The sequence below is a fragment of the Echeneis naucrates genome, chromosome 10 (assembly GCF_900963305.1).
Source record: "Echeneis naucrates chromosome 10, fEcheNa1.1, whole genome shotgun sequence".
Taxonomy (NCBI): domain Eukaryota; kingdom Metazoa; phylum Chordata; class Actinopteri; order Carangiformes; family Echeneidae; genus Echeneis; species Echeneis naucrates.
The window spans coordinates 192,224-203,185 of record NC_042520.1 but is presented as its reverse complement, the minus strand read 5'-3'; the positions used below and the strand labels follow the sequence as shown (position 1 = coordinate 203,185).

At 49.3% G+C, this 10,962-nt stretch overlaps 1 protein-coding gene and 1 pseudogene across 1 annotated transcript in view; one reads left to right on the top strand and one right to left on the bottom strand.

Annotated features, from left to right (window-relative positions):
• The first annotated feature begins 413 nt into the window (after window positions 1–413).
• On the top strand, window positions 414–6,936 carry LOC115049844 (RE1-silencing transcription factor B-like; annotated as a pseudogene).
• A 559-nt stretch (window positions 6,937–7,495) lies between these two features.
• Window positions 7,496–10,962, bottom strand: part of LOC115050360 (nitric oxide-associated protein 1-like) — a 14,148-nt gene continuing 10,681 nt past the window's right edge. The window contains 10 exon segments of the mRNA XM_029513196.1: window positions 7,496–8,073; window positions 8,250–8,367; window positions 8,433–8,549; window positions 8,635–8,766; window positions 8,841–8,932; window positions 9,009–9,113; window positions 9,566–9,641; window positions 9,643–9,728; window positions 9,878–10,807; window positions 10,899–10,962. Coding sequence (XP_029369056.1) covers window positions 7,838–8,073; window positions 8,250–8,367; window positions 8,433–8,549; window positions 8,635–8,766; window positions 8,841–8,932; window positions 9,009–9,113; window positions 9,566–9,641; window positions 9,643–9,728; window positions 9,878–10,807; window positions 10,899–10,962 — 1,956 coding nt within the window. The 3' untranslated portion in view covers window positions 7,496–7,837.

Below are 10,962 nucleotides of genomic sequence, written 5' to 3'. Positions count from 1 at the left end.
GTAACATGAGATCTTTTATTGAAGATGGGCTGAATCCGAAAACTTGCTGTTGCCATGCTCGCGAGTAATTAACGTCGAATTAACTCCAATAGAACCCCCCCATCACCAGGAGGTGCGGTATTTGCGACAACTAAAAAAAAGTTTGAAGGAGTGGCAGCCCGCCATGCCTACATGAACGGAGTTGTTGTTTTTATTGTTCTTGTTGTTGTGGTTGTTATTTTTGTTGTTGTTTTCGTTGTCCTTGTTGTTACTGTTGTTGTGTATTCTCAATCTTCTGAAATTTGGCGCAGGAAGTTGCGGCCCGCCGCGGAGCGACGTGATGACGTCACGGCCGTGCGTCGCTGTGGGAGGAATGTGCGGAAACTTGTCGGTGTCACTTTTCTGAGCGGAGCTCCGTCGAAGAAAACAAAACACAAACTCCGACAAAAGTCCGCGGAAGTCGTGAAAAGTTCGTCCCAGAGGAAGGTGAGTGTGTGCGGGGCAGGCGGCGACCCGTGGCCGGGGAGCGGGGCTCGGGGCCGGCGTTGGTCCGACCAAAGCTGCTGGAAAGTTGTCGGCAGTTGGGAGGTAAAATGGAGGCTCAGTCGGAGAAGAAGGCGCTGTCCCGATCAGGACCAGGAGCCGACCGCGGCCGGACCCCTCAGGACTGGACACCGGCTACGGGGCCGCCGCTCCGCTTCTCCGAACCTCCACCGACACGTCCGGTTCCGCCGCTCCGCGTTTCCGCAAACTAAGTTGGGTGAAAGTGTCGGTGGGAGCCGGAGGTCCCGGACCGGACGGACCCCGAGTTTGATCCGGCTGAACCCGCTCCACGCTCACTTTATATAATCGTTTAAAATCAGAGCTTGAGTCTGGTTCCGGAGAAGCTTGGATGAGGTTTGTCCGCCGGCGGAGCGTCGGACCGGGGGCCGACTCTCCGCGGTCCCGCCGCTAAAAGCACCGTTTTCCGGGCGGACTTCTGAACGTGTCGGTCTGTGGCGCTGTCGACTCAGCTGTGGTGCTGTTTCAAAATGGCCGACGGCCTGAGTTCAGTCTGACACACAACTTCTTAACACAAACACACGACAACAAGCTTCCCACAGATAAACACAAAAACCTGAGGACCTGAAAAAACTTTCTATGGTTTCACTTTAATTTTCAAAAACGGAACAAAACGCAAGTAAAATTAATTAAAAGTTGACATAAGCTAATAAAATGCCTTAAGAGAACCAACATTTGGAAGAAAATAAAACCAGAAATAAAAGTTCAAGTAAAAATAACCAAAATAAAAGTCAAGTATTAAAAAGAAAGAAATCCAGAAAATAATGGCTCAAATAAAGTAAGTGGAAAGATGATGGGCAGCAGGGTCACCCCACAATAAGGTTGCGGGTTTGGTTCTGTGCACAGTTTCTCCCCGTATCTGCGTGGGTTTCCTCCCACCATCCAAAGGCGTGCATGTTTGGGTTAACTGGTGACTCTAAATTGACCGTAGGTGTGAGTGTGAGTGGTTGTTGGTCTCTGTCTGTCTTTGTGTGTTGGCCCTGTGATGGACTGGTGACCCGTCCAGGGTGACTCCGCCTCTCACCTGGAAGGTTGGCTGGGGTTTGGCTCCAGCACCCCATGACCCAGAAATGGAAAAGTGGTAGAAGATAGATAGATGGATGGATGGAAAGATAATTAAATATAGAAATAGAAAGACAAATTAATGAAAAGGAAAATTCAGGCCTTGCTTTAATTGAAGTAAAAGTACAGCTGTGATCATCCACTGTGGATTGTGACCTGTGCCTGCAGATTTTAGTCCCTGAGCTGAGGACCTGGATGGACATGGCTACCCCGACGGCGTTTTCAGTGGAGATGTTTCCTGTGGGCGTCTCTCTGATGGAAGATGGTCAGACTCTCAGTGACATGCCCAGGAACACGCTGCCAGCTCCTCAGCTGGTGATGCTGGCCAATGTGGCGGCAGTGACGGCATCAGAGGGCAACGGCTGTGAGGGCGCTGCAGCTGATGAGAAGGAGATGATGGAGCTGAAGACGGTGGGGTCCAGCTACTCAGACAGCGAAGATGACAGCATCATCAGGTGAGGTTAACATCACAGGTGTACTCTCACGCTAACCTTCATTCAGGCTTCATCCCTTCGTAGTTTTCATTTTTAAAAATGTCTCCAAGTCTCCAGAATCAGCTGATTCTGTCTGAGTCAGTTCAGACGCTTTCTTTTTCATATCTTATCTGATCAGGAGTCCTGTTCATTCTTTGGAGCAGTAGCGATGAAAAATCAGCTCCAAATATCTGATTGTCTTTATTCTTCAACACAATAACTCAGAAACATACAGGACTGACCCAGAGCCTCTGATTGGCTGTGACATCACCCACCAGAGCCAATAGGAGCGTGTCACTATCAGAGATGGAGGATGAGAATGGACGGATAAAACACAGGAGGAGTCAGACTGATGCAGATCTGAACTAACTTTGTTCATCAGTTAATATTATTATTGTTATTATTATTATATTATTATTATTATTATTATTATTATTCACATCAAAAGATCATCACATTCCTGTTTATCATTAAATGTGATAACCTGTTTTCAGTAGTAACAATTTGGATGATGTGGAACTGGGTTTGAGGAATTTCTTGTTTTATGGTGAAACATCAAAATTTGTCGTCTTGCTCATGTCCAGGTACAGCTATAACCAGAACAACAGAGAGGTCTGTATCATTGAGTATCCTGAGTCTCCGAGCCCCAGCACAGAGGCTGCAGTCGGATGTAATGTAGCAGAGGAAGAGGAAGGCAGCGGGGTCAGAGCTGAAGACTTGTCCCGCCTCCCTAAGCCCCGCCCCTCTGCCACAACTAAATCATCTCACAGGATGCTCAGCATAAAGGCAGCCCAGCCGCCATGACAGAGAACACGAAGAAGAAGAAGCCTTTCCACTGCAAGCCGTGTCACTTCCAGGCTCAGAACGAGCAGGAGTTTGTTGAGCACCTGAGCCGCCACAGCGTCAGCAAGATGATGGTGGTGAGTCGTGTGGAAGGACGCAGCAAGACCAAGACCCGAGAGGCGGAAATGCCCGAGTCCCCGGTGCCATCAGGCAGAGAGGCAGATAGCAGCGGGGAGACAGGAGCTGCAACAACCTCAGGTGACATCAAAGGGCTGATCAGATGTGAACGGTGCGGTTACAACACCAACAGGTATGACCATTACATCGCCCACCTGAAGCACCACAGCAAGGAAGGGGAGGACCACAGGTAACAGGAAGTCACCTGGGATTTTTAAATATGTCGAGTGGAGTCCAACAGTTGCTGGACTGTTTGTTTCTGTTTGCAGGGGTTTAAGTGTACCTTGTGTCCGTACACGACGGTCAGTCAGTATCACTGGAGGAAACACCTGAGGAATCACTTCCCCAGCAAACTGCACACCTGCAGTCAGTGCTCTACTTCTCTGACCGCAAGAGCAACTACATCCAACACATCCGGACACACACAGGTCAGTCCGAGCTGTTCAAATCTGTCTACACTGTCTAACCTGTCCCCACACCATCTGGGTTGATGTGTTCATCTGTGTGGTAAAAAGCATAGCTGTTACTGTCTGGTTGTATTACAGTCAGGTGAATGTGTGTTGTCTTCTGTGCTGCAGGTGTGCGTCCTTTCCAGTGTCCTTACTGCGACTACTCCAGTTCACAGAAAACCCACCTGACTCGACACATGAGGACTCACTCAGGTCAGTCTTCTCTTCCTCCTCTGGGATCAGGTCTACAGGGACCTGACATAACAGGAGTCAGGAACTGGGCAGACCTCAAGTTTCGCTGTCACTCTGACGATGTTGGCCAGGTCACATGACTCTTTCCAGAGTCCAAAAAAACTCAGTAACTCAACTATTCAAATCATTGGTAGCCAGAGCTCAGTTCCAGGTCTGACCCTGGTCCACCTCGGTCAAACAGCAGCTCAGTCTCCTCCACAGGAATTGTTTGTTATATGTTGTTTTGTGTTGTTGGTTTTACTGACACTGTGAACTCTTCTGTTTGTGTTGCTCTCCGACGCAGTGGATTAACATGGTAAAGTCACTCTCTGTGTTGTGTTTGTTGTGTGTCTGTTGTTCAAAGCAGATTAACCTGAACACTTCTCAGCTGTTCATGACCAGAGAGAAGTGTTTCCTGGTTCGCCTGCTCTGTTGTGAACCTGAATCCCCCTGCATGAACAGTCTGGTTCAGGCCTGTGACGTCACATGACCTTAATTGGCTTCATGAGTAGATCTGATCAATCACAAATTACCCACAGTTTCTTTAATAGTCTAATGTACCACAACCACCTCAGTTCAGACAAATCTGGTCCATAACTGGTTCTGTATTTTTTAAAGCAAAAGATTAGTTAATAATCATCAGCTGCTCATCCTTTCATTGTTTTGTGTTGGGTCAAGCTGACAAACCCTCAGTTCATCGTAGACTATCACTGACCATCAGGATGAGAAGCTCCACCAAACAATTTTAAACAAACAAATGTGGCTGACCATTGGCCTCCTGTTCATGTGGCAGTGTAGAATCAATGTAACAGTTTGTTTTGTGTCAAAGTCATACATGCCCGCACAGACCAGAGAAGGGGGTTCTGGGTAAATGTAGATCAGGTGAGTTTGCTGCACAAGAGGGACTTGATGTTGAACACCCATATGCAGAAGTGAATGTGTCAGGCTCACCTGTTTCATGAACCCTGTACAGACCGACCTGTTTGCTGTGACAGGATCTGCTGCAGCATCATTGCATTGTACCTTTCTGTTGACAGGTGAGCGGCCCTTCAAGTGTGAGAGCTGTAACTACCTGGCAGCCAATCAACACGAGGTCACCCGTCATGCACGGCAGGTCCACAATGGCCCCAAACCTCTGTCCTGCCCCTACTGCGACTACAAGACTGCCGACCGCAGCAACTTCAAGAAGCACGTTGAACTCCACCTCAACCCTCGACAGTTCCTCTGTCCACTCTGCAAGTACGCCGCCTCCAAGAAATGTAACCTGCAGTACCACATCAAGTCCCGGCACTCGGGTGCAATGTTTCTGTGGACGTCTCCAAAGTCAAACTGCGAGTCAAGAAACCCAGTCCTGTCTGTGCAGAGGAAGGTGCAGACTCCAGAACAAGCAAGTTTGACAGCTCATCCAGTGTGGAGGACGACTTTGACATGGGTAATAGGGATGACAATGGGGCAGTGGACTCCAATCCGATCAATCTGTCCATCAGGAAACGCAGCCGGCCAAACGCTGCCCAACTTGTGCAGAGTGAAACTCCAGAGAAGGCACCAAAGAAACTCAACACCAATGACAGCGAGAAACAACTGAAGGTGAAGGACAAGGTGGAACCAGAGAAAAAGATCACGAGGCAGAAGAAGGCCGAGAAGGTCTACATGAATCCTGCAGAGACCACAACAGTAAAAGAAACCCAAATGGAGGTGAATCCACCTGCTGTAGATACAGACAACAAAACAAAAAGACGAATCAAGAAGCTGCTGGTGGAGAAACCAACTGCCCAGAACCAAGAAGAAGTACCTGAACCTCAAAAAGACCAAATGGAGACAGAGAAATCTGAGTGTCAAAGGTCCAAAGAGGAAAGACCAGTGAGGCCGAAATTGGCTAAAGAGGAAGGAAAGTTAAAACCAGAGAAAACAAAAGAAGAGCAGAAGAATGAAGGCACAAGAAGGGAGAAGAAAACCTTCAACAAGCCCGGGAAGTCTGGATCTAAGAAGCTTGAGAAAATCACAGAAAATGTGGAAGCTCAAGAGAAACTAGAAAGTCGTGAGAGAAATCAAAAGGAGAAGGTGGTGAAGCCAAAGGCTGCTAAGAGGAAAGCCGTGGAGGCTCTGGATCTTTCCAAGAAGTCATCAGAGATGCCATCCAAAACCAGACGACTGAAAGCTTCAGCTGCCGTAAAGCTGCAGTCAAAAATTGTCTCGGAAAAATCTGACAGGTCCAATGCTGTGACTCAGAACAAGTCCAACGGGACCACACCAGCACGTCAGAAGAAGACCAGGAACTCTAATAGGAAGTTTGCAGGCCAAACTGTGGATCCAGCGAAAGACAGCACTCCGTCCATAGAGCTGCCAGAAGCACCTGTTCTACTCAACAACCCAAAGAAACACAAGAACTCTGGGCCCCCACCAAAAGACAACAGCCCCTCCCTGAATGAAACCTCCACAGGTGAACTGACTCCACCTGTGGCAGGAAAGACTCTGAACAAACCCTCAGAGAAGATGGGAGTTTCACCTGCTTGCAGCTCAGGTGAGGATACACCCTCTGCAGCTGTGGACTGCCCCACACCGACATTCCTCAAGCCACATCGCCACCTTCTCTGGTGCTTCCAACCCAGCGAGCCAAACCAGCTGATCCAGAAGACGACGAGGGAATTCACAGTAGTCACGAGGGTGGGAGTGACATCAGCGACAGCGCCTCTGAAGGCAGTGATGACTCCGGCCTCAATGGCAACGGCCCTGGCTCGGGTAAGCTGCCAAACGACCCAGAAACACCAACCGACGAGATCCCGACACCAACAGAGCTCAAGAGTCACATGTGCATCTTCTGCGACCGTACATTCCTCTGGAAGTGGAAGTGGAGTACCGCCGTCATCTGAACCGCCACCTAGTCAACGTCTACTACATGAACAATGCCAGCAAGTAACAGAAATGAAGAGGCTGGGCCTCTCGGTCCAAGGAGTAAAACCACAACAAACGGTTTCTTCATGTTAGCATTAACACACTAATTTTCAGTCTCAGAACAAACTGTAATGAATCTGAACATCAGCAGATCAAATGGTCAAATATTAGTTGTTGTTGTTTTTGTTTTTCATGTTTTTATCATTTGTGCTTCACAACTTGGCATGTTTCCCAACTGCAGATTTTTTAAGTGACTGTGAGCTCTGACATGGTCCACGTCCACATCAGAGTTAGGCAGCGCTCTCATACCCGGTTCTAACACCATCAGTGAACCCTAACCCGAAGACCTGGTTCTGATTCAACAGGATCCAGGTTTGGATCAGTGAATTGAATGGAACCCTGTTATCTGGTCAGTTTTGGTCTGACCTGAAGTCTGATGGCTTTTATTCTGACCCAGATGGTTGGGTTGTTTCTTGTCCTGCACATGGACTTTAAAACCCCTCAGTGCTTCTGACAATCACCAGGGTCTCCTTTCTGCTGATCAGCATCAGACACTGTCACTAAAGTAAAAGACTAAATGTAAAACTTGTAAATAATGTTGTGCAATAATCTGTAGTAGAAAATGCCAAAGTGACATCAATGTGAGTTCAGTAAAAACAAGAACGAGACCGAGACAGGACACAAAACGAGGCTGGAGATCCGGAGGTTTCAATTTGAAAGGTTTATTAGCAATGAGGATCAGACTCTCCTGATGATGAACTAGATTCACACAGTTTATCTACTATACACTGATTAACAAGATTCCCAGAGCTCAGTCAGAGTCCAGGTCACCTGGACCAGGACTTACCCAGAACTGGACTGTGTTGATCTGTCTCCTGATCAGTTTCCTTTTTTTTGGGGGTGGACTGAATTCATAATGTCTGCTTTTTTTTCTTAATTAAAGACTCAGAATCAACATGTTTGTTTTTGTCATTAATGATCAGATAATCAGACCAGCGGGCCCAGCACAAATACTGAACCAGCAGGTTCTCACCCCGAGACCTGGTTCATCTAAGAACCTGTGTCAGAGTCTCTGGTTCTGCTGACTCACCTGTGATTTCACTATGACATCAAGTCAGCATTATGCCAGCATGTTATGAGACATCAGGTCATGTGACATTAAGCCTCTGGGTAGATTGACACAAACATCAAGTTCTTCCGGTTGAGGTCTCAGTTCATCCTTCTCCAGAGTCACTTCGTCTTCTTCTTCACCTGCAACTTCTCAGCACCTCTAGCAGTCAGTCCTGAGTCCAGCAACCCAAAAGGCTTTATCACTTTATAGGTTGCTGATTTACGGACACGTTGTCCTTTCAGAGAGACAACATGAGGGAGCAGAGGGGGTGTCCTCAGACGGAAACCTGCTGTCTCCGGACCATGGACCCTCAACAACACCTGATCCCCTTCGACTGCTGTCACAGCCACCCAACCTGCACACAGACGAGACCGATGCAAAAAATTATTTAGACAATCAAGGCTCAAATATGTTTCATGATCAAAGGAAATTAAATTGCAGCTGAAACTTAATCTTGGAGAAAAACTAAATGTGTGAGACGCCTCCTCCCCTGGGGTCAGGAGTCAGAGGTCAGAGTTCACCAATGTTTACCTGCAGAGGACAATTTGACGTCAGCAGCAGCTTCCAGGTAACCTCGACCCTCCAACATGAACTCCTGAGGAACCAGAGCTGGAAAGTCCTTCATACGCTCCGACCCTCCTGCAGGCACCTGAATACACCCAACAGGTCAGTGTAGGAAGCAGTCAGTACCTACCGTGGGACCATGTGACTCACCCCCAACAGTGCGTTCCCCGCGTGTTTCTCATAAACTCCATTAGCTTTATCCAGACTGGTGATGTGGACAGGGACCCGACTGGAGACCAGGACTGAGAACCAGCAGGACCTCAATCCCTGCGAACAACATGTGAGTGAGAGACCTGCACAGGATGGTGGTCCTGGTTCTGGTGTTCAGGGTCCAAAGTCAAAAGTCACTGACCTTCAGGAAGTCGATCCTGGCCAGAGCCCCCACAAACAGACTCATCCCTGGCTTCAGCACGAAGGTCCGTGGGACAATGGCCTGAGTGGGAACCACAGACCTCACTTCCTGTCCATTCAGGAGGCTGAGGATCTGGGCGAGAGACATTCAGTCAATCAGACATTCAGAGAGAGAAACGGAATTGATTAGCCCCGACTCAGACTCACATCGTCTTCTTTCAGGATCCCTGGGGTATCGAACAGCCAGTGAGCGTCCTTCAGCTCATTGTAGGTGAACTCCTCTGTCTTCCTGCTGGGTCCTGAGAGGTCAGAGGTCAATAGTCATGGTTTACATTGAGACTGGGGCCTGATGTCAAACATTCAAGTGAGTCTCACCTGTCAGCTCCTCTTCGTTTTCTCCAAAAGCCAAACTGTCTGGATCAAACTGGATCTCAGTGGATCTGGATCTGAACCCAGACCGGAATGTCCTGCCAACACGACCTGAACAAATGTGTTGAAGAGGTGAACAGGACTCTGAGTTTTCAGGACATAATGTTCTGGACTTCCCGTTGGCCTTCATGATACCCACCAGCCTCATCAACAATCTCTCATATAACTTCCTCATTCAGTCTGACCAATCAGCAGTTCTCAGGCTGCAGCTCTAACTGGTCTTAAAGATGGACTCATCTGTCTGACTCAGATGGTCTCAGGAGACCCTGACCTGAAGGTCCGCAGGTCTCACTGGTGTGTCACCCTCATCTTTTTCCACCAGTGAGAGACTGAATCCTAAAAGAACTTCATGTTTAAATGATTGACTAAATCCTTCATCCTTCACTCCTGCTTTCTGTTCCCAGAATTCCCTGCTCCTGTGGATCAACCTCAACGTCAGATGTTCAGTGCAGGTTGTCCTGATGATGTCAGCGTCAACATAATAACGTGATGGCATCACTTACCCATGAGGTAGCTCTGCCGGCTGAACTGCCTCAGCCTCCTCAGCTCGTCCAGCGGCAGCTCACTCTCCATTTGCTGCGCCGTCGTTCAGTCGCTCCTTTCGTTTGAACATCCTGTACGGAGTCGGGTTGATGATGGGAAACTTCAGCAGGTTCAGAGTGGTCCCTGAACACACCACGACCAGAGGACAAAAACATTGACACATGACAGGAAATGGATTGACTATCACGATAACTGATGTATGCTGAACAGGCTCAGACTCATGGTCTTTGGGGTTGTGGTGGATCAGCTGGACTTGGAAGTCTGCTTCTCACCAGGCCACGGTGATATGGTGGCCTTGTGGATGACATCAGTGGCCTTGGACTTGCAGAAGTCAGAGTCCAGCAGTGTGTTGAAAAGGGTCGACTTCCCGGCGTTGGCACTCCCCACCAGGTACACGTCGCCTTTGTACTTCCAGGAGCCCTGCAGGCTGGAGATCAGGGCCTCAATGCCATACCCCGTCTTGGCGCTGATGAGGTGCACTTCTGTGACCTGGGGCCCGAAGCCAGCCTCCTGACAGTACTGGGCCAGCTGCCGCTTGATTCGTGGCAGGTACCCGGGACAGTCTCCGGGCAGCAGGTCAATCTTGTTGCCAAGGACAACCACATGTTTGTTGACACCCACAAGTTCAGGCAGGTTAGGGACTATGGAGTCAGGGAGGTCCAGCAGGTCTACAATGAGCAGGACTAGGGCGTGGCAAGGGCGGATTTGCTGCACTATGGCTCTGTACTGGTCTCTAGACACCTGCAAGTTCAGGGCCTTGTGGTGGTGGGTCAGCAGGTGGCAGCGCTGGCAGGTGGCCCCGCTCAGGCCGCCCTCCCTTAGCAAGACTTTGTATTTCTCGCTGGGCAGGTACCCAGGGGCCGCGGCGGCAGGCAGCAGCAATAGCAGGGCGCCACAGCCCGAGCAGCAGGTGTCGCTGACTGGCTCATCCAGGTCTGGACTCCCAAAAACCCGATGCTTGCCCTTTCCTGTCTTCTTCTTTCTCTTCACAACCACCAGGTTTTCATGCAGTGGAAAGTCTATGTCCTTGAACTGGATGAGGGAGTCCAGGTCCACCTCCTGCTGGGTCCCATTCCTCAACACCTGCAGCTGATGCTCCAGAGACCTCACCTGTCTTTGGTGGGGGGGCTGGGGATTTCGGGGGGGACGTGGGGCGGTCGGCTGGTGGAGCAGATACTCTTGTTGGGGGTCCTGATCTAAATCTGAAACAAGACAGAAGAACACAGAAACTCTCAAAGGTCCTGGCCTTTTTCACAGTCCTGGTCCCTCTAGGCTCTGGTCCGTCAATCTTACCTGTGTGGTCGGGAAACACGAACTGCTCCTCCAGGTTCGGGTCTACGGTGCAGGTCCGGATTCC